Here is a 27,978-nt window from a genome sequence, read left to right as displayed (position 1 = left end):
TTCTTATGTTTTTTTGCCTCGTAGTGAAGCTGATTCTATTTCAATAGGAGGGTTGAGGAAAAACATGCATTGTTGAGGAGGGGAAAAAAAACATAGATGGAATTACGTTTTGTTTTGGAGTGGTTTTGAACCCACCAAGAATATGCCGACCAAGCAGAGGGTATTGGGACAGGCAACGAGAAACACATTTGGGAAAGCCAGACAGGATGGAGAGGAGAGCAGAGGGAGAGAGATAGAGAGAAGAGAAGGATTGAGAAAGAGAGAGAGAGAGAGAGAGAGAAAGTCCAAAAAAGGGGATGTGAAAGAAAGAGAGAGAGGGGACTGGTATGGAAGCTGTCCAAATTTCCAACTTATTTTTTCCCCTCCCTCTTCCTTTAAAATACAGAGAAATTTACATTCTTTCCACACAAAAGTGCTTGGGCCGTGTGTTTTCTGAATATCACTCATTGAAAAAAAAGTCACGGCTGGCTCCCTGTAGTCTGTAATCACCGCCGGCAGGGAGGGGGGGGTGGTGTAGAGAGAGAGAGGGGGAAGTCGTCTCTGGGGGGAGAGAGGGGTGCTGGTGGGGGTTGTGCTCCCTATACAGCACCGCGGCATCCACATCACACATGAAAGCCACACAGCCTTTGTTCTAAAAGTAATGTAGCTGAAAATGTTTTGCACACTGTTTTGTCGATGGACCATAAAGGCTGTTACACCCAGCCAAAAGAGGGGAAACAAAACCAGAAAAACAACAGATTCTGGACCAAAAAACTGAAGTGTTTATGGATGCTTGAAGAAACAGCTGCCCTATTAAAAAACAAGCCGTTGCAACATGAAAATTAGACAGCTTCACAGGCTTAAAATTAATGACATCAGTATTGCAAAATATAGTAATGCAACACTTAGCTGCCAGCGGCTCTAATAGGGTCACACACACACATACACAATATATACATACACACTGTAATGGTTTGTATAGATAATGGTAGCTAATCGCCACAACACATACATACATACACACATCTCCTTTCATCTGTCATGAAGATTGATATTGTTATTCTTTGAGTTAGCCTACAAACTGATAATAATTCTTGAGATTAGATACACATCAATAGCACCACTCCCAAAATAAAATATTTGTCTTGAGTGAGTCGAGCCTTGTTCTCTTCAAGCAGTTAATGTGAGCCTTTGTGAGAGAAAGAGAGAGTTTTCCACTGAACCTCTGAGGTACATTCTTAACACTTGCTCTAGTATTTGCATTGGATGGAAAATACGTATACCCAAATGTATGTGTGCGTGCGTGCGTGTAAGCTTTCCGTGTGCCTGTGTGTGTTTGAATGTGAGCAGGAACCTAAGGAGACATGACTAAACCTTACCACATTGATATCTCACTACAAGTGTTGACTTGTGCAACAGAGACAAGTGCCATGTACTTATGATGTGTCACACAGCTTCACATCTGTTTCAGACCCATTCATATGCCTGATCATCACTCTATCTGTCACTTTGTCTCTCTCTCTCTCTCTCTCTCTCCTTGGCACACTCTCCCTCTCTCTCTCTCAGGCTTCCTGACACACTCTTAACTTGTCTTACTGTCCAATAAAGCAGACAAGCTATTCTGGACATGTCATAATAAGAGACATATCTAAAATAAGTGGATAAATCTGCTAAAACAAACACCTCTACAAGCTTGTGAGTCAAGACTGCACTATGATGTGGTTTGGTGTACAGGGAAAAAAGGAGGGGACCAAGTATGGACCACAAGGGGACCCCAATCAACAAGATTATACATTTAAGAAGATCACTGTGTCTCCACTTACTTATACTTACTTACTTAACTTGCTTGCTCACCCATACAATCTCCTTTATCAGGGTATTCATCAGCTCCAGTATTCACCCCCTTCAGGATGAGGAGGAGCAAAGACTGTAGTTGAGGAGCATAGGGATATTTCGCACCAATTCGTCATTTTGCACAGCCCAGGGCATGCTCTAATGATTTAGCTAGGGCGCCCCACCCGGCGACCTTCGGGGTCGCCACAGCGGCCAAATCCATATGGCCACCTTTAACAACCTAGATATAAGGCAACATTTTCAAAATGTCATTATGCTTTACATGTAACATGTGGCATGAAAAACGCTCCTTGGGCTAAATTCGGCCATAGCCCCCTAGTTTGACACGTCACACAGGCAGATTAGACACACCAACGGACCGACTTGCGGAAACAACGGACATGCGGTCGAACATGCACATTGCATTGTGTAAAAGAAACATTTTTTACACAAACAAAACATTCTGCCTCATTTCCCACGATTTGCATAAAAAGTCTGCCAAAGCAAAAATACCCCTCCCAAAACAAAACTCCAGCTTCTCATAGTCCTCCAACCAGAAAAAGTCAGCACAGATGGTTGTCATCTTACAAAACAATACATATAAAAACTCTTCATATAAAGGGCAGTAAAACAAAAAATGAATTTCATTTTCAATTTCTTTCAAATCACACACTAGACACACTCTGTCCTCCTCAGGAGTACTTAAAGCATAATGAAATTTAGAAAAAGTTGCCTTATATAGGTTATTATATGGATTTAGCCGCTGTGGCGACCCCGAAGGTTGCCAGCTCGGGCGCCCTAGCTAAATCATTAGAGCGTGCCCATATGTGCAAAATGTGGCGCTTTTAGACAAAGCTTTGTAGATAAGCTACTTTTGGCTAATGTTCCCCACAGAATATAGATGCTGGGGTTAAAGCCCCTCCTTTTCATGAGTCTTAAAAACATGCCCCTGCTCTTGAGGCCAAATCCTTGCGTGCATCTATAGGCTAATATACGCATGCCTCAATATAGATTCTATATTGATGCTGAGCCCCCCTCCCCCCCAATGGCCCCCATGCAGACTTCCAGACGCCCTGTCATAACCCTCATACTTTACATAACCTCATGCATGTAGGGTAATGAATGACTTCCCCACACCTGCCGCACACACACACACACACACACACACGCATACACACAGGCTCTGAAACCCACCCACCGGTGTGATGTTGGAAAAGAGAAGGTGACATCCTTGGCTCTCTGGTGGGTGGACCACACTCAGGCCTTAATACCACCTCAGCCTGCCTGGCCAGTAAACTGCAAGGATGACTAAACCCATGCCGCGGTGGGGTACCCAGGGGACGGATGGAGGTCTTAGAGATGAAGTATCTCTTTCTTATTGAGTGGGCCTTCCTTGTGAGTTTACCCCCAAAGTGGTTGGAAGATTCCTGAGAGACGCCGGCTGCTCAGCATGCCTGTGTTTGCTCGGAAATCCGGAGAGACACTCATTTGCAGACTAATCTCAGTTAGTGACACTGACAACTGGCAAGTCGGAACCAACCGGGGATGTGATAGTGAGACTGTTATCTTTAAAAGAAAACAAGCCCCAGAGCTGATTTCTCTGTTGACTTGAGACCGTTTAAAGAGTCCCTATCTAATGCATTGCAGACTTAAACTGAACTGACACTGGTTGAAGATGGATTGTCATTCAGTGGGTTCTGGGAAGGCTCAATCTCCGACAGCTGGAATCTCCTGCTAGGCCGCTGCCCTTAAATGTATGAAATGAAACGTGATATTTCAGCTAGACGTGAAACACAGAAGCAGTTGCCTAGCATTAATGAAATTTATTTTAATAGCACAGGGGAGTAATTCCAAACACAGTGAGCAATCCAACTATAATAAACAAGGGAACAACTTGAGCCTTGAGCAGTGCAGCTCGTCCTCCCTTCTCAGCCAAGTGTCAGCAGATATTTTGTCTGTTAAAGAGGTCTGTTAGTGTTCATCGGGAGACCATTTCACGTTTATCTGCATGACATTTCCTGTACATGGCGTGGTGTAAAAAGTAATCTGATTCGAGAAGAGAAATAAAATACCCAGGTTTGTTAACGTTGCATGGGATTGAGGAGTCAATCAATTGCATTGCTTCCAAAACCTTGAGTGTACTGGAGATCTTCTATGCTCATTCTCATTCCTTACTCATCAGGTTTTATCATTTTGATGCATCAAACTGACACTAAGATCATATCCTTTAAACATTATTTGTAGCTTTAATTTAAATGTGCTTCATCAATAGTTACAAAACACTGGGCAGAATCAATTATAGTGAAGAGTGGATATCACTGGATAATGGTACCAGTGAGCAAATGGGCAGTACTGTGCTTAAGTACACTTTTGAGTTATTTGTACTTTAGTAGAGTATTTTATTTCTACTCCACTACATCTCGGATCCAAATATTGTACTTTTACTCCACTACATTTCTTTAAAAGACTTTAGTTACTAGAATTGTAGTCTGTGTAGATTTTGATTATTATTACAAACTCTTCAGCCCTATATACATTTCGGCAATTTGGAAATAGCCGATCTACAGGCTCACAATGTGTCGTATCGGGTTGGCTTGGGACATTCTACATAATGAGTTACTTTAACTTTTCGTACTTTAAGTACATTTTGATGCCAATACTTTAGTACTTTTACTCTTGTACATTTTGAATACCGGACTTTTACTTGTAACAGAGTATTTCTGCATTGCAGTATTGATACTTCGACTTAAGTAAAACATATGAGTACTTTTTCCACCACTGCCAGTGAGCAAATGGGCAACTACACCAGTCACGAAAAAGGATACTTCCAAGTATCTGTGGTGATTCTGTGAACCCTGACTTCATTGCAGAATAGTATCCATTACCAGTCATCGATGTCCTCTTTACAGGCTTGGCTGCCGGACAGAATGTAAATCAGACAGATTTTAGATTTATGTCAGGCATTTCTCCAAATGCATGTTTATCCAGAATAACACACAAAGGCTACAGATACTGGAGGCTGCCTTTTGGGATTACCTCTACTTCAGTGCTTTTTCCAAGAGCATATTCTGAACACCGGAAGGCATAACAGTCACTCAAAAGGGACAAACGATTAGGAGTAGGACTGTCAATACACAACAGTTTCTGTTTTCATTTCTACTACGCATAAAATGCATGAAGAGAAACAAAAAACAGAAACTTGTAGTGGGCCAAAAGGGATGATTGAAAGGGATTATTTTTGTATGTGCCTATAAAATGGTAGATGGTGCATTTATATAGCGCTTTTATGCAAAGTAAATGTAAATTACATTCACCCATTCACACACACACATGGTGGAGGAAACCATGCAAGTGACAAGCCACAAACCTGAACATCGGGAGAAATTAGGGGTTCGTAGTCTTGCTCAAGGACACTTGGACACTAACTCTGGGGAGCCCGGGATCGGACATCCGGCCGCTCTGCCGGCCACTCTAAACCTTACAATAACGTTAACCAAAATAACTGTTAATGTCAGTACTTCACATTTAGCCGACATAACATTTCATAGTTATGCAGAAGACACACAGTTATATCCCTCTAGTCTAGACTAAAACCCAGTGATACAGGCAATGTGTCCTGCATAAGGTCGTGTCTATCTGACATCAAGTGCTAGATGTTCCAAGCGTCCTCCAGCTAAATGAAGCTATTATCAGCGATCCTGCTTTTTGGACCCCGTAATTGCACCCTCTCCTTCCAGTCATATCTTGGCAGCTTATCCAAAAACTTAAGCCTTTAATTTAGGCATGACATTTGACTCTGAACTCTCCTCAATGGTCAGGTGACTAAAGGTTGTACAATGCTGTTTCTTCCAGCTGAGAAACATATTGCCAGTCCTTTCTTTCTTTTGCAGACCTTGAAAAGGTCGTTAACACTTTTAATTATAATCATATATTGGAATTCTGTAAGTCTTCTTGTTCTCTTGTGTGCAAAATTCAGCTGCTATATTATATTAACTAATTTTAAACACAACCATATTACATCCATCTTGGCTTCTCTCCAATGGCTGCCGGTCAGTTTCAGATTTTACTAATGACTTTCAAAGCTTTCTAAGGCTCCTAGCTACATTTTAGATGCTGGTACCATATCAGCCTGAGCACTTGGTTGTCCCTCAAAGTTGCTCAAACTCAACTCCTCTTATTGGTGATCAGGCTTTTGCGACTGAGCCTAATTAGATCTGAAGATCAAAGGCTGGCAAAGTCTGTCAAAAAAAAGAAAAGGAAAACAAAATCCTGAAAACATATGTTTATGCCATGGCCTTTTTATAGTCTGCACTGCCTCCTTTATACTTTCTTAACTTGTTTTATTGAAGCCATTTGTTTTTTTATTTTGTGTTTTATTGTTTGGTTTATAGTTTAGGCCTATTGTTTAAATTCCTTCGTGTTATGTTGGGGTTGCTTTTATCTTGTTCTGTAAAGCATTTTGCAATTTGTTTTGAAAAGTGCCTTGGCATCAACCATAGAATAGTAATGTGTCATCATCACAGGAGATGAGAATGGTTTGATACATCATCATGGAGTGTAATGTACTTCACTTGTTTTGATTAATGTTGTTATGAGTCATTCATTTGTCTATCTTTCTGACTGGAGTTGGAGCCAATGGACCCTCTGCCCTAACTACTCAGTCAGCTGTTTTTACGCCCTACTTAATGAATAGTGAAGACATCGGAAAACAGAAGAACCTCACATCCTAGCTGGCCCCGCTAGGAGCAGCATGAGTTCATTTGTTGAAATAGTGTCCCCAGTGCACATGGGACAGAAAAAAGAAGCCGAAGAAATGACTTGTCGTTTATCCAAAGAACAGAGAAAACTGTATTCACATTTTTACAGTTGAGCTCAGAGATCAACTGTACATCACCAATAAACTGCAGACATTCATCAACCACTGCCTAAGACGCATCCTCAGGATCTTCTGGCCAAACCGCATCAACAACATCAACCTATGGGAACGCACCAAACAAGAAACAATAGAGATACAGCTGATAAGGAGAAAGTGGAGCTGGATTGGTCACACATTAAGAAAAAACAAAACAGCAATAACTAAACAGGCACTAACGTGGAACCCACAAGGAAAACGGAGCAGAGGGACACCCAAAAACACCTGGAGAAGAAGCACGGAGCTAGATGTCAAACAGAAGGGACTGACGTGGAAACAGCTGGAGAGGATGGCGCAAGACAGACGAGGGTGGAAACGACTCATCAATGGCCTATGTTCCGAAAGGAATACAAAGGCCTAAGTAAGTCAGAGATCATTGCACTCATCTGCCTTAATTTAATGTAAAATGTGAATGGAAAAGTAAGAATGTGATTGCTTGGAATGGATGATGCCTTCATACACAAAGGCAACATGTACGTGTGCTGTGCGCACGTATGTATGTGTGTGTGTATGTGTGTGTGTGTGTGTGTGTGTGTGTGTGTGTGTGTGTGTGTGTGTGTGTGTGTGTGTGCATGTGTGTGTGTGTGTGTGTGTGTGTGTGTGTGTGTGTGTGCATGCGTCACTGCCTAGGTGCGAAGAAAGAGGTTGTTTTTGTCTTTGTTTAAAGTCCTGGTATAGCTCTCTAGAGTCAAGATGTCTTGAAAAATGATACAAAGCAAAATCCTCAGTGTTCATTTGTACATTTGTAACTCTGAGAGAGTACATTTGTCAGTTACATTTGCACTCTCTCAGAGCTGAATAAAAACTATTTGTGTTTTTCAATGTAGTGGCCAGGATAAGAGGTACCCTGTGCCTAATACAGTACTTCCTGCCCCTGGCTAGTGTGGTCAAACACGGCCGGGTGGGCATGTCATGGCCGATGATCCTCCACGCTGATCTGCTAATGCGTGGGGTTGCATTCCGGCCTTGTAGGTAAACCAGAACCAGGTGAGGGTTTCTGAAGAAACTGGGAAACTCGCATTAGGTGAGGATGGACTCAATCATATGGCTGTGTAAAACAGGCCACCGTAGCTTGGAGGCAGTCAGGTTTGGGATTGTTCTCTGAGTTAAAGTAGGATGACATCCTCTGCTGGGATGTCATTGTCTACTTGTGACAGAGAAAATGCTGTCCCAGTTCCTGGAAATATTGTGATCCCCAAGAACTTGAAAAGACTTCTACTGTGGGAGACTGGACGGAGAGATGGAAGTTCAGGGTTGAAGGCCACAGTCATCTCTACGCTGCTAAGTCCCGGATGTCCCATGTTACTCTGAGAGTGCACAAATGTAACCAAAGTTTTGACCTGTTTTCACAAATGTAACCACAATTTGGACCCGTTTGGTTGTGCACTTTGGTTGTGCACTCTCAAAAGTTACAAATGTAGGAATTAACTAGATGAGTTTTGATTGGTTAAAGATGCCTATACTCAATTTCAATCCAGTTCTCAGTTCAGTCTTTGGTGTCTTTAAATCTCATACATTTAATTTAAAGTGTTTTGGTGGTATCTACAGTATTGTCTTTACTAAAGACATCCTAAACTAAAGCATGCATTATCTATCTCAGTTACAATAATATCTTTTTTGTGATGAGGAAAAATCCATACACAGCACATAAAGTATTAGGTTAGCTATAGGCCTATGTCATGTGAATATTTTTTTTATTCAAGTTTTCCTTTTGAATTTTTGGACTGATTTGAAGTTATATAAACGCTGTTGGGGGGAGGGAACAATTACACCTGAAACAGGCCCTGTTTATTTGAATGTGTTAGTTTTGAAGAGCAGCACTTCCAAGTTTTTATTCTTCTTATTTGTTATTTATTATTTTTTCACTCCAGGGGGAATTGGTTGAAAGCCAAACTAAAGTTAAAGATATCTTTAAAACTGGTGCAGATAATAGCCTGGGGTCAACTTAGTTGTAATACATTGATTAATTGACTAAATTGTGACACATTTTAACATGTATGCCCTATTTATTTTGATATAATATGACAAACAGAAATTAAGCGATCTACAGTACAAGCTCACGTGTCACAAGACTATTAGCTTGTATCCATCTGATATTGATTTGACGCACATTTTATTTACGATTTGCCCAAAACAAAGACACCAGGGATAATGGTTAAACAAGTCCATACTGAAGATAATTGACAATTGCAAGAATTAAATTAAATCATTGGAAAAAGTGGGATAAACCAAGCATGTGGCATAAATTGTTTGTGAGAGGATAGGATACTGACTCATAATCATAACACCATGCCCCTGTCCTGTGTGAGTAAGAGCAGGGGTTGACTCACAGCTGTTGCATATTAGAGCAATTTATTCTTCTACTTTTCTGCTTTCTCACTGAGTGGAGACATATTACAAAGTAAACAAGGGACGTATTGACGAGGGGGCATTGTCAAAGGCTATTGCTCAGACTGTCTAGGTAGATTATAATTCTTTGTACGGATGTAACTAATAATTTAGTATTAGTTATTTATTTAAAGGTCACATTTACTATGAAATCCTGCGTCTCGCATCCGTCACACCACCATATATGGTTGCCAAATGCCAATCCATGGCCTTGATCTCCTATGACGATCACGTCACTGACCCCATATCCCTGGATAACCATACATGGAGAAGACTGGATCATCACCTAGATCTTCATATATGGAGCTGAGCCGGCCAGCAACTCTTGTTAGTAGACCTCATCAAAACACTCAAAACACACTCTATATATAATATGGCCAGTACAGAATTCATTCCATATGTTGATCTGACCCCCCATGCCAAAGCGCCAGCACTCGCCCAGCAGTCTGCCGTCAGCCAGATGGATGCGCGCATGCGAGGTCGCTTCTCGCCCTCAGGGTGTCTTACTGGTTTAGGCTATGTAATATAATTCATTATGTTGATTGATGATTGATTGATTGATTGATTGATGTATTTATTAACAGTTTGCAGAATTACAGTACATTTCAAGCACAACTCAATACAAAAACTGTTAACTGTGAGTGGACGACACCATAAAGCATTACACTTGTTTACAAGAGGGGCCACGGTTTTCAATTCATAATAACATTTAGAGACGTACAAATACACTTCTATATAGCCAAAAACAGGAAATCATCATAAAGGAGGGAAAAAACAACCTACAGTGAGGGGGGAAAGGGGTGGGTGGGGGATTGAGATTTTACAGGGGCCAGTTTCGAATTGCAGCCGTCCGTAGGTGCCCTTTGAAAGCGGTTTTGAAGGAGGCAAGGGATTCACATGTCTTAATGACAGTTGGTAGGGCGTTCCACATTTTTGTGGCATAGGAGCGAAATTTATTTAGTCCATGTTTGTGCCGAATCTGGGTTGCACAAGGTTTGTTGAACTCCCTCTGGTGTTGTGGGTGTGGACTTCATTGACATTAAGGAAGTATAGACAGGTACATGGGTATGTTGGTGATGTATTGAATCTTGTAGACCAGACCCATTGCAAGATGCTGTACTCTGTCGTCAACCCTAAGCCATTCCAGCTTGTCAAAGTGGGCAGGGGTGAGGGGGGTGAGGCCCAGTAGTAGCCTGACCAGTTTGTTTTGGGAAGTCTGGAGCCTTGTTGTTTTAAGGGCCTCATTATGTCACTGTGATGTGACATAATTAATTATAATGTATACATTTTGGTGAAATGTTCAATCAATCAAACAATCAATCAATCAATCAATCAATCAATCAATCAATCATAGTTACTTTCTTTCTTTCTTTCCTCGAGACAACAGAACCATTGAAAACCACAACCTGCAATTCGAAACTGGCCTCTGTAAAATCTGAATCCCCCCCACCCCCCCACCCCATTTTCCCTCACTGTATATTGTATCTTTTCCCTTTTTTGCTTCCCATATGATGAATTCCTGTTCTGTTCTTTAGCTACATAGAAATGTCTATTTGTATGTCTCTAAATGTTTGTATGTCTTTAAATGTTTTGATGAATTGAACAATGTGGACCCTGTTGTAAACAAGTGTAATGCTTAATTGGGTCGTCCACTCACAGTTGACAGTCTTTGTATTGAGTTTGTGCTTAAAATGTACTGTAAATTCTACAAACTGTTAATAAATATTTCAATCAATCAATCAATCAAACCTCTAATGTGTTCAGAATCAGATAGGAGAGTAGCCTCGGAAACAGAAACCACAGGCGTATTTTAGGAGAGTGACTTGACAGTACACCGTTTCTACTAGATACGCTAGTGCCCTCTAGCGTTGAAATGCGTTTACTACTCGTATCTAAGCACCGTGCCTCACTGCCTCCTTGACCTTCAGATTCTACTTTATTATGTATTACGGTTACGGACAATGACATAATAAAGGATTTTACTCATGGATACCGGTAGATCACTGACAATTTGACAAATAACCCTCAACAACAATGCAGAAAAAAACACCGGTCCTTTAAGAAGAGGGGAGCCGTCGCTGAATGATATCGTCATTTTCATGTGCATAACAAAAATGGCAGCCCATGCTAGTGAGCTTGAGATTGCAAAGAAAAACTTAACCGATGCCATTGGAGATAATGTTAAGCAGTAAGTACCAACCGTTTTACATCGTTGATATGCGGTTACTGATGATGGTCTAATAAATGGAATAAACGTTTTACCTACCGGTATGCTTGTTGTTCATCCTCTGAGGAGACTGCGACCACGTAGCATGATGCTAATATGCTGCTAATAACGTCTGCTGCATTCTGAACGAGCTGGTTTAATAGCAGTGGTGCAAAAAATAAAAGTAAAAGTATCAACACTGCAATATAGAAATACTTCAAAATGTACTTGAGTAACTAAAGGTACAAAAGTATTGTAAACGAAATGTAAACTATATAGGGCTGATGTAGCTCTGGTCCATAGTTAGCCCTCCAAGCAGAACCCAAATGCTACTGAAGTTTCTGACATTTTGTTGACACAGATAGCATTGGGTCCTGTAGCACTACTACCATGCCACCTGGGACGCACCCATTTTAAAACATAAACAACATGTTTAGCGGCTCCCCGCGCTCTTTGACGAAATGTTTCCGTGTGAGGCTTTCTGAATATGTAAAGTATAAGTACCCATACATGCCGCTGCGAATATCTCCTGTGGCGCGGAAGCCGTTAAGTATTTTTAATATATGTTTGCCCGATTTGGAAGCTTGGATTCTTCTCTTCCTTCCTTGTTTATTGACACCTCATTGTACCGCCTATCTGGCTAGCTAGTGGCGCTATAGCTATGACACAGCAGATCAGAGGCAGGGATGTAGCCTCACAAGCCAACCGCACACCGGGAGGCGGTACAATAAACGGTAAACAAACAAGAAGAAATAAAGCGACCAAATCGGTCAAACAAAGATTAAAAATACTTAACGGCTTCCGCGCCACAGGAGATATTCGCAGCGGGATGTATAGCTACTTAAAGTTACCGAATTCAGAATAACTCAAGGAAAATAATGCCGTCACTTGGCGCAGATCCTATTTTAGAGAGAATTTCTACATCCGTGTACTGGAATTTCCATACGAAAATATAGGTCTGACCAGGGACCCAACATAAAACTCATCAAAATTTCAGAAAAGCTTTATGTAGGGTCCCGAGAGGGGCTAGTCCATAGTACTCCCTAGCCCTCCAGTAAGCAGGACCCAATGCTACTGAAGTTTCTGACTTTTTGACGACACAGAGCATGGGGTCCTGTTCCAGCAGTACCATGCCACCTGGTACACATTCCAGCAGTACCATGCCACCTGGTACGCAGACATACATAAAACATAAACAATGTGTTTATGGCCTGTCTGCGCTCTTTGACAAAAAAATTTCGTGTGAGGGTTTCTGAATATGTGAAGTATAAGTACTTATACATGCCGCTGCGAATATCTCCTGTGGCGCGGAAGCCATTAAGTATTTTTAATCTTTGTTTGACCGATTTGGTCGCTTTGATTCTTCTCTTCCTTCCTTGTTTATTGACACCTCATTGTACCGCCTATCTGGCTAGCTAGTGGCGCTATAGCTATGACAGAGCAGATCAGAGGCAGGGACGTAGCCGCACAAGCCAACCGCATACCGGGAGGCGGTACAATAAATGGTAAACAAACAAGAAGAAATAAAGCGACCAAATCGGTCACACAAAGATTAAAAATACTTAACGGCTTCCGCGCCACAGGAGATATTCGCAGCGGAATGTATAGGTACTTAAAGTTCACGAATTCAGAATAACTCAAACAAAAAAAGGCCGTCAAACGCCGCAGATACGAGCTTAGAGAGAATATTTATGTCCGCATTCCAGAATTCCCATACGAAAATATAGTTATGAGCAGGGACCCTACATAAAACTCATCAAAATTTCAGAAAAGCTTTATGGAGGGTTCCGAGAGGGGCTAAGTACTCCCATAGTACTCCATAGCTCTTAATACATGTTAGGGACCAGTTTTAAAATAATTGTAGTGTAATACTAAAAATACAATATTTGGATCCGAGATGTAGTGGTGGAGTAGAAGTAAAAGTATTGGAAAAGTTCCACCACTGCATAATAATAATAATAATAATAATAAATGATAATGGCAGGTGGGGCTTTTAGACTGATTGCTTATGCATGTGAAAGTTAAAGTCGCATAGGCTTTTAAGTTGGCATCAAATGTACAGACAATTGGAATATTTGTGTTCATATTATGTTCCAATTTTCAATCAAAAAACACGTTAATCGCAAGTGTGTGAGAGAGAGAGAGAGAGAGAGACAGTGTGTGTGTGACAATCGACAACTTAACTGTTATAATCATGACAGCCCCATATGTGATTATGTGGTGTCTAACTTTGTTTTTCCTTGCAGCTACTGGGCAAACTTGAAACTATGGTTCAAACAGAAGATCAGTAAGGAAGAGTTTGACATTGAGGCACGTCGCCTGTTGGCGCAGGATAATGGTAAGTAGGCAGACTTTTGATACAATGACTAATCTTACTCCCCTCAATGACTGATCTGTTAAATTATGTTAATTGTTTATTTTCTTAGTTCATATCCACAATGATTTTCTCCTGGCAATTCTCACACGCTGCCAGATCATTGTCTCCACACCTGGTAGGTCATGTTTTCTCAAAGCAACACATAATTATATTATTAATATCAATAATAATTTGAGTAGTTAAATGTTACCCCAGGCTCTGCAGTCATTTCTGTATAACATCTTAGCTGGAGTGGCTGTCACCCTTCAGTGTATATCAGAAGAATTGTGCTATAATACACCACCTAGGGATGAAACAAAAGTTTACCAACAGTGATATAACTCAAGGGGACTGCAGTGTTGGTGATTTACTGAACATAGTGTAAGCCTGGGTATTGCTTTAATATTTAATGTTTTTGTCCTCTAGATGGCGCAGGTTCTTTACCATGGACAGGTGGTTCTGCCTCAAAGCCAGGCAAACCAAAAGGAAAGAAGAAATTCTCTTCTCGACAAAAATTTGATGTAAGAAGTTCTCAATGTTGGGGTAAAGTGTGTCATCTTAAGTAGGGCTGCTGCAACTATCAATTATGTTCTTGACAATTATTATATCAATTACTTAAATTAATCGAATAATTCTTTTTTAAGTTAAAAATGCATCAATTAACCACTTAAGCGTTTTATACATCAAGAAATGATGTCGTGCATGATTCATTTCAAATCTATTCTACATTGTACATCTATTTGAACTATTGTAGAATTTATTTCGTTTGTGCTTTTAGCGTAGATTGACATGCCCATAAGATGTTTATTGTCACTGTATGGAACATGCAATAAAAGTTTGTTTAGTGCATTGGCATCCACTTAGCCTATTTACACAGGAAACCTCTTTTGGGGTAGTTCTTGCTATGTAGATCATATTTTACAATTGATTAGTGCGATTAACTGTATAGCAGTGCGCTTCTATCTGGAAATCTCAGTTTACACATGCGTGATTGAGAATTATGACTTTTATGACTGTGATTCATTGCTACTTTAAACTTTGACATCTTAAAGCTTCAATCTGTAAGCTTCATGTCTGTTTCTCTCCCGACACAAAGAGCAATTTGCCAGTGTCCAATCTGTACCATCTGCTTCAAATCATACTATAATTAACCGAATGTCTGAGTGTGTGTGTGAGTCTGTGTGTGTGTCTGTCAGAAACAGTGCCGTAACTCCTTACTGCCTGCACTCCCACTTTTCACAAAGGCATTGACCATGGAAGGCGTAACAAAGCCCTTTTTTCGATTTGACACATTAATGATTATTTATTTATTTATTAGTCAGGGGGGGGGGGGGGGGGGCAAATATCTCACAACGGGTAAGGACTAGTAATTATAATTTATTGACAAGATTGTCAAACAGTAGGTGTCCTACTGTAACTGACCCCAGGGTCTAATCTCTCAATGGATGAGTAGGGAGACGCCTCCAACCACTGCAAATGTGATAGTTATATTGTATTAACCAACATACTCCACCATACAGATTGGTTAAAATAACATATACATTAAAATAGTTCAAGTTCTTTATTAGTGTCCCTGGGGGGGCAATTTGGTTTACAGCAGGTTGTAGAGGTTTGAAATGTAAAAACAGTGGAACACAGCAACAGACATGAGACAGCATAGGATAACATGGCATGGGCACATCTGTGCAACAGATAAAAAGAAAAAAAAGAGCAGCCAACCATGTACAGTACAAAGTGATGCATCATAAATTGACATCATCATAAAGTGCTTGCCTAGGTACTAAAACCAACACATACAGGAGAAAGAAATAAGGGAATGTATGTACAGTAGGCACTATAGAACTGTTTCATCAGGCTTTTGTCCACATTAAACCTAGCCTATTTTCTTAGGCAGTAAAGGCGTTGCTGGCCCTTCTTGCACAATAAGTCCCACATTGTAGCTTTAATAATGTTTGCTTAAATGAACAAACTAAAATCCTGTACCGCTTGAACCCCAGCATCCCTATTGCATTCGCCAAAAATAGTAGAGAGTCTATTTTTGTCGAAGAGATTTGGTGTCGACGGAAAAAGCAATGTGTTGATCCAAGTAACTCGGGTTACTTGGATCACTTTGTGCCGTGCTGCTATTTTTCTTAAGAAATAAATAAATAAATCTGGCAAGTGTGAACTACTGACTTACAAGGCATTTGCAGAATCCTTTATTAATTGGTTCCAGGTGTGCCTTTTCCCCTGCATGTACCTGTAGCATCGCTTCCAGCCCCAGAACCCCCTGAGCGCCGCCCAGCCCTTCAGCCCGCGGGAGGTTGGTGGCGAGGAGGAGGAGCTGCGTCTCAGCGCCCACACACTGCTGCTGCCCACACGGGGCCAACTGGAGGCCCGCATGATGGTGACCGCCTTCGAGCTGGGCCTGGACAACGTCACAGAGGACTCCGTCGGCTCCATGGTCTATGCCGTCGAGGTGCGTGTGATGTGTGTCGGTGTTCATTTTGGGCGCTTTCACACCGGACATGTTTGGTTCGTTTAAAACGAACCATGGTCCGCTTACCCCTTTGGTTCGGTTGGTGTGAACGTGCATCTTAAAGTCTTAAAGGGATAGTTCAGAAATGTAAACTTAAGCTGTATGAAATACTTGGTTGCAACTGTATTCATTGATTGCCCGAGTCCTGTGGTGGGAGTTCTGCTCTGGTTTTGGTGAATATTAAGTAATTCCGGTCATTTTGTGGGGGGCACAGGGGGCCATTCGTTCATTTGTTACCCCTCTATCACACGGAACTATGTTTTTGTGTCCATATCACTACGCCAAAAGAAATGTTCCATGTGATAGAGGGGTGAATGTTGAACAAAGGTTGCACTAATATTTTCAATTAATACAGTTGCAACTACTATATTAATGGCAAGTAAGTTAAAAAAATTGTGAACTATCTCTTTAAGGTTTTTGATATTTAGTCGACTAAGAGTGTGTGTGTGTGTGTGTGTGTGTGTGTGTGTGTGTGTGTGTGTGTGTGTGTGTGTGTGTGTGTGTGTGTGTGTGTGTGTGTGTGTGTGTGTGTGTGTGTGTGTGTGTACACTTGCTTGGTGATGGAGATGGGTGTCTCATCTGTCTACTTATTAACAGTTTGAGGGCTGCTAATTGTTTATGTTCCACCGTGCGTAAAACGCTATACCCGACATTTGTTTAATGCGTTTAATTCGCCTTTTTTAAAGAATTAAAAATAAACAGAGGATTTATCCGGGACCTGATGACGAGAAATCATCAATCAAGGCATCATCTGCGCTGCTAGGGCTTCTGGGAAATTGAGCCCAATGCGGATTTTCGTGGTTGAAAGCTGCAAATACTTCAGCGTATGCTCCAAAGGTAATAGAACAATCTCGGCAGCGTAGAATATTTGATTAAAATGCGGGTAAAGCGTTTTATGGAGTCAAACTGTTAAGTATGACTGCATCAGGTCAGGCGTGGCTGATCTTACGTTATCATTACAGCACCACTTAAAAGATGTCCTGACAGCTGTTGTCATGCGGAGGAAGGCTTACAGGCTACGTGACGGTCACTTCCCTTATGCATTTGGTAGTGACGTCACACCACAGCCCTATCTGAAGAACAGCCTCGCCGCTTACCACACTGTTACAGAATGGTAAGGGCAACTTCCATCTGCTGACTCCTCTCAAATTTACGTTTGATCCATCTATTAACCCATTTTGACCTGAGATCAGATTCTAAAAATGTCTTCTACATCCTGACAGTTTTCTGAAAAAGCTATGTTTCTATGTCAGTCGTTCTTCGATTTTTCAAAAATAGCTAAAGCATAACGTAATGCTAACACCAAAAGGGGTTCCCGCCCAGAATGGGTTAATTCACAAACCCTGTGTCTGTCTGTCTGTCTCTCCCGCCCAGCCCGCCTCCAAGCGCTTCTCTTCCTGCTGGCCCTCCACCTCAGGTGTCACCTGACGAGGCCGAACAGCAAGCCGCTCTCCTATTGGCTTGTTCTGGTGACAGTCTCCCAGCACCACTCCCTCCAATCAGCATGTTTGATCTCCTGGAAGCGTTACAGGTGAGGTTAACTTTATGGTCAGTGAATCTCAATCCCCCCCCCCCATTTTTTTTTTTGTGTATGCATTATAATTATTCATTGTATACAAGACATAATGATAATTTATGTTGTATTAGTGACATTATTACTGAGTACCTCACATTACGTTCCTGGAAATCATTGCAACCGGGGCACTACAGTAGCTACTAGCTAGTCAGTTAATAATAATAATATATAAAATGTAGCACTTTTCAAGTGCTTTACATGGGGCGGAGAAGAAAACAAAACAAAAACTTCAATGCGGTGGTGAACACTAAAAATAGGCTAAGCCCAAGAAATTAAATAAATAAAAACTGTGGAATGATGAGAAAGGGGTGAAGAGGTGGTAACAAGACTACTCACCCCGTTTCTGTTTTCCTCCCAGAATTTTCCCCAGCGAGGGGTGGGAGAGGCTGGACAGCAGACGGCTGGACTTTGAATTTCTCTAACTATAAACTTTCATGACAGCAGAACAGCCTAAGTACAAATATAATTTATGAAAAGCTACTACAGTGAAGTCTGTTCACAGAAGTTGTTGTAGGATATGTGGGGATTATCTGACGAGGTACCATTTGAGGGGGCAAAACCTTACATATACTAAATAATACTAAATTATTTATAGGTTCAATATAAGTCAAATAATATAGCCTTTCCACAGGAGTATCTTTTTATATTTTTCCAAAAAGAATACAAACAGCCAATAGCAAGTTATCCCCCTCACTGGGGAAAATTCCGGGAGGAAAAACGGGCAAGCACCGGGGCGAGTAGTCCAGTATTCGAAGAGGTGCGTTTTGAGAGCTGTTTTGAAGGTTTGTAGTGTGGGGGTTTATCTGAGAGGGAGACTATTGGGGAGTGCATTCCACAGAGTTGGGGCAGCAACTTGGTCCTGGGGATCTCTAGGAGGTTGCTGTCACCAAACCTGAGGGAGCGGGAAGGGACATGATGTTTCAGGAGGTCGAATAGGTATGGGGGAGCCAGATTGTGCAGTGCATTGTAGGTGGTGAGTAGTATTTTGAAGTGGATTCTTTGTTTGGCCAGGAGCCAACAAAGGTCTTGGAGGACTGGTGTAATATGGTCTCTCTGTTATTACATTACAACTCCCTCGTTGAGTTCAATGTCACTTTCCTCTCCTCTCTGTCCTAAACGGCAAAAAATATATATATGTGTCATTATCCTGACAGGTTCACCACGATGTGATGCCCTCTCATACCATGTACGCGCTGAACATGGAGCGCATCCTGGCGCGGTTGTGGCACCCCAGCCACGAAGAGTTGGAGCAGGACCACGTGCACCGCCAACGCCTCGCAGCAAAGGATGGCGTCCTCGTCAGCTGAGATGTGGTTGTACAGACCAAAGACAAAGCAGGGGTGTGATCGGGTACACAGGAGAACAGAGTGGGACTTTGTGTCTCCCCTCCAAAAAAGAACAAAATTCCTGAAAACGCCACCAAAAAAGAAACTACATCTCCGATGGTCAGGCAGATAGAGAATAGTTTGAATATTGAGGGTAAAGACTTTATACCACAGATGGGTAAGAAACCCCAATCACTAACTAACGTCAATGCTGTCTCTGGCTGGTAGGTTTGTCTACTCCACTGTTTCCCCAACACTGGGTCGGGTCACATTTGTTGGTTGCGGACACATTTTTTGGGTCCCTATATTTTTGGTTTCCTACCTTTTTGTTTTTGTTTTTAATAATTATTATTTCAAATAAATTTTCCAAAAACATTCCCCCCAAAAGCTTGTAAATCTGCTATTTTCACTAGTTTGGGTCCTGGGCAAACATCTAATTTCTCTTTTCGGTCACGGGCAAAAATGTTTGGGAACCACTGGTCTACCAGCTACACTCTTGACTGGTAGCCAACCACATATTAAGCTAGGTTGACTTGTGTTACTTTCAGGGGAGATTCACACTATGGATGTGCACTTGGGACCACTTGGCAGATGTTGTGGTAGTGTGAGAGGATCACCTAACCGTTCCCGGGACCGATTGAAGTGTACTCAGATACGGATCGCTGCAAGTTTACTCTGGTGCGGAAGAATCGAGGCCAATGTGAATCATGGCCAGGCGGGGACCAGGTGTATTCAGTATATTCAATAACAGTTTGAATCAATCGGACTCAGTGAGAATGCCCCCTCAAGGTGTCTTTGAAGTGGTATTTGCTACCTATAATCCTTATGCCTGATTTATACTTGGTTGAATGCTGCTTCACACACCTGGAAAATAAATAGATGATCTACAGGCTCACAACATATTGCATTGTGACTTGTGACAATGAGCTTGTAGATGGGCTATTTTGGGGGCACAGCACTGGCGCATAGCTATGTACAGTATAAACCAGGTTTTACTTTGACTGAGCAATAACTGATGTGAAATGGACATTGGCTGGGTTTCCCAAATGACATTATGCGTAGGGAGTAAATGTGTGGTTCAACACAACACCCCCTTTTCAACAACACCCCCTTTCACTGTGAACATGGATATTCCGTGCATAGATGTACCACCAGGCCTCATTTGTGAAACCCAGCCATTAAGGTTCCAATTGTACACTGTCCGTTAGAAACTTTTAAGGGTCCATTTGGTTCCTAACTATCGGTGAATTAGCTGGGGACCCCTTGGAACTCTGTCAAGGGCCTCTGCTGGTCTCTGGACCCCACTATGAGAACCGCTTGGCTATATAATGGTGATTAATATGAGGTTGGCCAGTTGGTGTAGAAACCTTCCAATATGTGATGTCGATTATAAAGTTGGAAAATCTAAATTGTGTTTGTGACCTGCATAATATTAAATATAGCTTGAAAGAAGCAGCATTGCTGCTACGTTATCTATGTTATCTCCTGACCAAAATGTCTACACAGACATGTTTCTTAACACATCAGGTTTGTTAGACATGGCTCAAGCAGGTTCTCCTTTCCTGAAGGCTGTGATGAAATCCTAGGCTGCTGTCTTGTTTGGAATTGTTACTCCAGCGATTGCTTTGACCCACTGTATCTGTGTAGTTTGACAACATTCTGGATATTTCTCAGCATACCTGTACTCTACTCTGTTTCAAGAAAGCAATAAGTACACAGTGATATCGTCATTAACTAAATGGTCCAATATAGTTGCACATAAAGCCAGCTTCATGCCAGTCTCAACATTTAATTTTAGAAATTAAATATATTAAGCCAATGAAGGGGCATCATTGATGATGTTGCTCCATGTTGGATGAATCTACAATGAATGAAATGTTTTGATTGAGCATTGGTGCACCTGAACCATACCAGTGTAGGCTGTTTGTGCCCTGTTGTCTTCTTACAAAACTTTAAATGTAATTAAAAACGTCTTTATATTGTATTTTACTTCCATGATTGGTCTTGTTGTACATAACATTACCTGATAAAATATATTTACTATTGAATGTTCGAAGTGTTGAGGCCATATTAACATCATTTTCAAACACATGACTACTGTACATCTGCTTAAGCAATGGCACATATTGGATTTGGATGATTTTCTTTTTTAGAGTTAAGGGTTCCTCAAGGAATCACTGCTATGTGTCTTTAAACTGCTTTAGCGGGTTGCAGTATTTTAGGCACACCCACCCATCATGGGGAGTGACGCCCCTTGAGAGCGCCCTTGCCATATATGGGCTCGCTAGCTGCTTATTTCCGACACCTTGCTGTCCAATCAGAGTACAGTGCCCAACCATTACACTATACTGGAGTGACTCATTGTCCCGCCCGCCCCAATGGCTCGTAAGTCGTAACAACAAACACTGCATGTACTGTACTCCCTTCTTTAATTATTACTTAAGCCCTGACATGTTGTCTTATCGAATAGAGACAAGTACTCGCATGTATATGTCGAACGTTTTATTTTATATGTACAATTCTGAAGTGCTCATAAAAGACGTAAAAATTGTATTACAAAGTATTATTTCAAGGTCTAACATAATGTTACACCTATATATCACAAAACTAAACATTGCGTCAATGTAAAGGGTTAATTAACAGGTAATGCTGTTCTGTCTGTCAGTTAAAAGCCACACACCTTCCTATGAGTCAGTCAGTGTCCTTGCGTAAAAGGTGTGAAGCATTGCTTATTAATTTATTGTTGTGTTGATAATCTGTACAAATGGTCGCTGCTGCTGGTGAGAAAACACTGAGTGCTAGACTCGAGTCTATTTACATAATAACTTGCTCTGGACAGTGGAAGAGAAGGCTCGCTACACTGTGTCACACACTGGCCCACAAAGTTTCTTTGTCGCCTGTTCTGGTGCTGTGATTTGGTCCCCAACACGTACTGAAATGTCTTTTATTTTACTGCCATTTGCACACACTTGTAACTCTGAGGTGAGGGAGGGTGTAAAAGTGGAACCGAGTGGATTCGGTTCCATTTGTACAACCACATCCACGGTGAACCACCATCGGAGTTGTACTCAGTACTTATGTCTGTGTGTATTTTGGCAGCTCAGTAGGCCTGGAGCTGCTGCGTCAAAATGAGCTGGCAGCCACTGTTCACATGGTCCATGACCTTCTGTTTGAGCAGGGCCAGCTCGTCCCGCAGGACGTTGGCGGAGGAAACCAAATCCGTGTGTTGGGTCTTCAAGTTTTTGACCCTGTCCTCCAGGCGAGAGATCCTCTCCAGCTTCCTTTTCCGGCACTTGGACGCGGCCACCCGGTTCCTCAAGCGCTTTCTCTCGGCCTTGATGCGCTCCTGGCTCTCCATGTCGATGGGGGACAGCGGCGGCGTGTCGCCGGACATCTCGGGCACCGTCTGGGGCTCCTCTTTGAACGCGTGGTGGTGCTGGTGGTGATGATGATGCCGCGGAGGAGGGCCGCGCTGCTGCGCTGCCGCTACGGCCAGCAGGGGGTCCATGATGTGGCTCTGGCCCTGCTGCTGGGACGGGACACCCGTCCCAGCGGGGTAACTTGTGTTTGAGTGCCTCTCGGCGCCGGTAGGTGCCGACGCAGAGCTGCTGCTGTTGACGGCCCGGTTGAAAGTAGAAGTGCCCAAGTTAGTATATTCCGGTGGCTCTGCGCGCACCGTGCAGCTGTAGGGTGGTATGTCGTCTTCGGACATACTAGACGCGGGGGCCATGTCGTCGTCGCCGCTGCTGGTGGTCTGGGGCGCCGCGTTTGCGCCCTGTGCGTCAGAGCTGACTCCGCCGGGGGGCATCGGCATGTGCTGCTGGTAGTGGAGCTCCGCCAGCGCCCGCACGAAGCCCTCGGCGAAGCCCTCCTGCTCGTCCGTGATGTTCTTGGGACAGAAGAACTGGGTCGGGGTGGGGGTCGTCAGCCCGTTGCACGACGCGATGATAAGCCGCTCCAGTTCAGGCGAGGCCAGCTTCAGCAAGCCCACGTCCGGAGACGTCAGGATGTCGATGGCTTTGGAGCGCAGATGGGGTCTGAAGTGTTTCGGGTCGTTTAGGTTCAGTGTCATGGTCTGCTTGAGGGTCTTCGGGTTGAATCCGTACCCTCCCATTCCGTCGCGCTGAGAACTATTTGAGCCGTTGACAGATTCGTCATAGAACGTCGCTTCCATCTTTGTCGGCATAAAAATGTCCTTTATTATCTCGAGGGAAGGCTTTCGTTCAAAAGTCCACGCATTAAAATCTTCTCAGAGATATAGATTAGTGTCCAGTAACAGCTTTGGGTAGAGTCCACCTATTGTTGAAGTTCAACTCGGTTGGCAACTTTCTAGTGTCCCTGGAAACTTTTCTTTGTGTATAAAATGTAACCATCGACAAAAAAAATAAGTTCCACAATCGACTACCGTCAATGTAACAATTAAAATATCTATTCGAATATGTTTTTTTCATCTAATAAATGTAGCCAGCGCCTAGGCGGTATGGTGTAGGCTACTTTCTATCACTTCCAACGTGGAGTCGAACTTTATCCACTTCTAAGCTGCAGCTCCACTGAAAATAACAATGATGTCATTTCTACGGCTCCTCATTGGTTCAAGATGACTTGCTGGGCGGTACATTCCGTAATGACATGCACGTTGCTCCGACAACCAGACATAACCCCGCCTCCCGCGATGGTTTATGGGATTAGGTAATGCATAAAGCGGAGCGGTGTACTCTGGGATTACGTAGTGTTTTTGAATATTTAGTTACCCGCTCAATTATGATACCAGCCTAGAGCACACTGTCCAAATGCTGGTCTGTTTAATGTCATATTATTCTATTCCCCTCTCTCTCCCTCTGTGCCTGCGTCAATGGGTAACTAAAAGTCAGAGATATCATACAATATAAAAAAGGCTGTTTATCTCTACCCAAAATAAGTAGTATTTTAATTGTAAAGATATACCTGCAGTCTACAGAAAACTATATACCTGTGTGTGTGTGTGTGTGTGTGTGTGTGTGTGTGTGTGTGTGTGTGTGTGTGTGTGTGTGTGTGTGTGTGTGTGTGTGTGTGTGTGTGTGTGTGTGTGCGTGCGTGCGTGCGTGCGTGCGTGCGTGTGTGCGTGCGTGCGTGCGTGTGTGTTGTATGCTATAGCTTGTTTGTTTTGTAAACATACTGTAAATCTCAGGTTAAGGAGTTTCAAATGTTGTTCATCAACCCTTTTAAAATGCCTAACACTTTGTCTTTGGCCTGTCTATGCAGGGGCAAATTAACCTGGGGGGAAATAGAAAATGACCCCATTTTCTATTGTTTTACAGTGTTAATTTGTTTCACCTTAGGGCCCTTGACGGTTGATGTAAGACAGCACTACTGGCTCAAGAGGCTCTGAGCAGCCATTGTCCTCTCCACCACTGGTACACTGTAGTCCGGTCTATCTGTCTGGCCTCCCCTTTGTATTATTCAACACATTCTCTTCAAACCAACTATAAATAAGTTAACAGAGCACAGCTCCAGACAGAGTGGTGGCTGGCTGCTTGAGGTCGGCTCATGCAGTGGTTGTGAGATGACATACTTGTCTTTGCAACACAGCAGCAGAAAGTAAATTTTCAGTGGTTGGTTGCATGTTTTGGAACTTTCCTGTCCTCCACAACAAATGTTAGTGATGTACAACCCCCTTCCATGCACGCATGCACACACTCACTCGTGCGGGCGCACACGCATGCGCGCGCACACACACACACACACACACACACACACACACAGACAGTTCAAGGTGTGATTCGTTGCAGAGGGTATTCTGCACTTTCTGCACTCCACATGGCATCGATTGATTGAATACATTATTATAATTTTTTCAGAAATGTAAACAGCAAGGTACAGTCAGTAAGACATTTAGGCTAAAAGGATAACACAAGCGCAGGGGACATGTTTCCATTGTGGTCCTATGTATTCAATTCATCAACATAGCATATCAATAACACAATAATACATCACCAACAAATATAAAACACTACAATTTACAATTTAAGCATTTAGCAGACGCTCTTAATCCAGAGCGACTTACATTAAGCAAGAACAAAAAAGCATGGGAATACATCACATAAAAAGCATTTATCATGAAACATGCGTAAGCTAAGAAAGTAACAGTGGAATATCTATATAATGAAACTATACATACTATACAATGCTATATGTACAAAGGACAAAGGGGAAAATAAATCAGATTTGGCAGTGAATGTCACATCCTTTCTATGGGAAAATTGACTTTACCTCCCCTTGTGGTCGGATTTTCAGGCCTCATTTCATAGGGATGATAGTGTCAGGGAATTCCACATTTTGGTGGCAGAGTAGTAGAATGAGAATTTTCCCATGTTTGTTCTATAAATAGTTGGTTTGCTCCCTCTATTATTGTGGCTGTGGGCATCGCTCACTTTGGAGACATAGTTAGTCAGTATGAGGCTTGAGAGTATTGCCCCTTTGACGATCTAAAAAAATCAATCCCATTTTTGAGGGGCACCAGCCCCTACTAGTATACACAGGTTTAATGTTTGTCTTTAGTTCAATGTTTGTTTTGTAAACGCATTGACAATGAAGGGAAAATGTACGTCATAATGTGTCATTTTAACGTCATATTGTCTCTTTATTGTTAATGGCGTTTACATCACCTTTACATCACCTAATCAACATGAGATAGACTTTAATATGTTAGCGCCCCTCACTTCACACGGGTGTCAACATGAGTTACACGTAAAACATACCTGATTGTATACACAGGTTTAACGTCTGTCTTTAGCGCCGCTCACTTCTCACAGGTGTGATTTTTAATTGCTTAACCCTGTCTTATACTCTCAGCCCAGACCAGCAACATGGCCATGGGCTTTAGACAGAGAAGTAGTCAAATCAGTTTGTTTTGGGGGGTCTGAAGCTTATAGTTTGTAGCAACACTGAGTTGTTGGAGAACCAAGAGGTGCAAGCATAGTAAATCGATAAGACATTGATATAAAAATAAACAAGTTTGAAACATTAATCACAAAAGTAACCACAAGGTTTTTGGTTACTTTTGTGATTAATTTGAGTTATAACTGGCTGAGGTGTCTTAGTAGCATAATGTCACATGGTTGCTTGTTTGCAATGATTATACATTTTGATTGCCTCAGTATAAATATTTATTAGTTATGGGTACTGGGCTGGCCCAGCTGCATTTTATTAAATTTTATTAGACGTAAAAGAAAAACACATGTTACATGTTTATCCGGGGAAAAAAGTCAAGGATTTAAACACAACAAAGTCATGAGACTTATTTCCATTGCGTGTATCTGCATGCATGCTGAATAATTCTTGCAGCATTCAATGTGCAGGTCTTCCCCAATGTCCCCCACAACTCTCTGCCCTATAATAGGTTCCATGTACCCGTGTTGTTGTTATTGTACTGTATCGTAGTTGTCTTGTGGCACTCAGTTTACACACATTCACGCACGCACGCATGCACGCACGCACGCACGCACGCACGCACGCACGCACGCACGCACGCACGCACGCACGCACGCACACACACACACACACACACACACACACACACACACACACACACACACACACACACACACACACACACACACTCAAAGCACCACAATAGAAATAAGCTTGTGAGCTATATTATGTCTTATCCTTTTGACAGATTTACAAATGTTTTATCATATGCATGAAAGATTCTCACTCAGCCAGAGCTTAAATCTCTCTTTCTGTCTCCCTCTCTTTCCACCTCCCTCCCTCTCATATGTACATGCACCTGTGTTTTGTGTTTATAACCATCAAGGAGGTATTTTCCCATCAAACTACCGCTGACCTCAGCCACGCTTCCTGTTCTTCTGTCCGCGTTTCCCCTGTGCTGGCCCGATGGGTCACCTTTCGATAACACTGTCTTCCTCCATCCAAGCACTCAGCCAGCTGTTTCCATTGCAGGCAGTTTTCTAATCAAGACTTGGCTCTGCCCGCTTCGCAACAGTCCTGTCTTTGTTGCACAGGGGTGGGACCGGTGATCGTGGAAACAAACACACCCTTCCATTTGAGCAAAAATATGGAGAGAAAGAGAGACATGTTCCATGTGTTGAGTTGTCAACAGAGTGTTGTTTAGATGAGACTCAGCGTGAAACGAGAGAGAGCTCTTTTTCACTTGCTGCTCTGTGTCTGTTTGCCCGCCTGCCACACCCTCTCTTAGTAGTTCTTCTGTCTCTCTTCCTACTTTTCTCTCTCTCCCACCCTGTCACAACAAACAGAGCGAAATGGATGAGTGTGTGTGTGTGTGTGTGTGTGTGTGTGTGTGTGTGCGTGCGTGCGTGCGTGCGTGTGTGCGTGCGTGCGTGCGTGCGTGCGTGTGTGTGTGTGTGTGTGTGTGTGTGTGTGTGTGTGTGCATGTGCGTGCGTGCATGAGAGAGAGGAGATGAGATTTCAAACATCAACCATCTGTTTATCTTCCTGTTCAGCTGCTTATAGGTTTGTTATTCTTCGTTGGCCCAAACAATGTCAATTGCTTTGCATTTTCATTCGGACAGCTGTGTTTTCTAATAAATTAAAACAGAAGAATAGGTGACAAGAATATGTAGATTATACAGTTGCTGATTATTATTATTACATTGTTGATGGCATATTTGGGTTGAATCGGGGAAACTAAGGGCCGTTTGGCATTATAGTAATGTTCGTGCATAACTTTGATAGATAATAATGCTAGCTAGTAGCTATGCATACCATATAATAGATGATGTTCATGTGATTTAGATTCTGTCAAGTTTATTACATTTAAATTTAAGAGCATAAAAGAGCATAATAAGACATTTGGAATACAATTAAAACGTTTAATAAAAGTTTATAGAAAATAGGAATATAAAGATCAAACCTTATTAGCCAAT

General features: G+C 42.2%; 2 protein-coding genes across 3 annotated transcripts; one reads left to right on the top strand and one right to left on the bottom strand.

Annotated features, from left to right (window-relative positions):
* Positions 1–6,500: 6,500 nt before the first annotated feature.
* tada1 (transcriptional adaptor 1) lies at positions 6,501–21,082 on the top strand. Of its 2 annotated transcripts, none has more exons than XM_083782255.1 (8): positions 6,501–7,089; positions 13,565–13,656; positions 13,745–13,810; positions 14,101–14,195; positions 15,920–16,132; positions 17,155–17,306; positions 17,567–17,723; positions 18,923–21,082. In XM_083782255.1, the coding sequence occupies exons 1-8, from the start codon at positions 7,058–7,060 to the stop codon at positions 19,073–19,075; spliced, it is 960 nt and encodes a 319-aa protein (XP_083638381.1). In that variant the 5' UTR covers positions 6,501–7,057; the 3' UTR covers positions 19,076–21,082. The 2 variants fall into 2 exon arrangements, with proteins under 2 accessions (XP_083638381.1, XP_083638380.1); XM_083782254.1 differs by lacking the exon at positions 6,501–7,089 and adding an exon at positions 11,220–11,300.
* A 498-nt stretch (positions 21,083–21,580) lies between these two features.
* Positions 21,581–23,617, bottom strand: jun (Jun proto-oncogene, AP-1 transcription factor subunit). Its single transcript, XM_083782252.1, has one exon. The coding sequence runs from the start codon at positions 23,277–23,279 to the stop codon at positions 22,194–22,196; it is 1,086 nt and encodes a 361-aa protein (XP_083638378.1). The 5' UTR covers positions 23,280–23,617; the 3' UTR covers positions 21,581–22,193.
* Between the last annotated feature and the right edge of the window lie 4,361 nt (positions 23,618–27,978).

This window comes from Protomyctophum parallelum, assembly GCF_964188405.1.
Source record: "Protomyctophum parallelum genome assembly, chromosome: 14".
NCBI lineage: Eukaryota > Metazoa > Chordata > Actinopteri > Myctophiformes > Myctophidae > Protomyctophum > Protomyctophum parallelum.
Note: the sequence above shows the minus strand (reverse complement) of the source record. Positions and strands in the feature narration are given on the sequence as shown.

What these genes read in the sequence shown, in the direction of transcription:
- tada1 (XM_083782254.1), top strand. Translation starts at nt 11,227, where the DNA reads ATGGCAGCCCATGCTAGTGAGCTTGAGATTGCAAAGAAAAACTTAACC. An exon ending in CCTGTTGGCGCAGGATAATG is followed by an intron (nt 13,657 to 13,744) that starts GTAAGTAGGCAG and finishes TTATTTTCTTAG; the next exon opens with TTCATATCCACAATGATTTT. An exon ending in CTTCTCGACAAAAATTTGAT is followed by an intron (nt 14,196 to 15,919) that starts GTAAGAAGTTCT and finishes ATGTACCTGTAG; the next exon opens with CATCGCTTCCAGCCCCAGAA.
- jun (XM_083782252.1), bottom strand. Translation starts at nt 23,279, where the DNA reads ATGCCGACAAAGATGGAAGCGACGTTCTATGACGAATCTGTCAACGGC.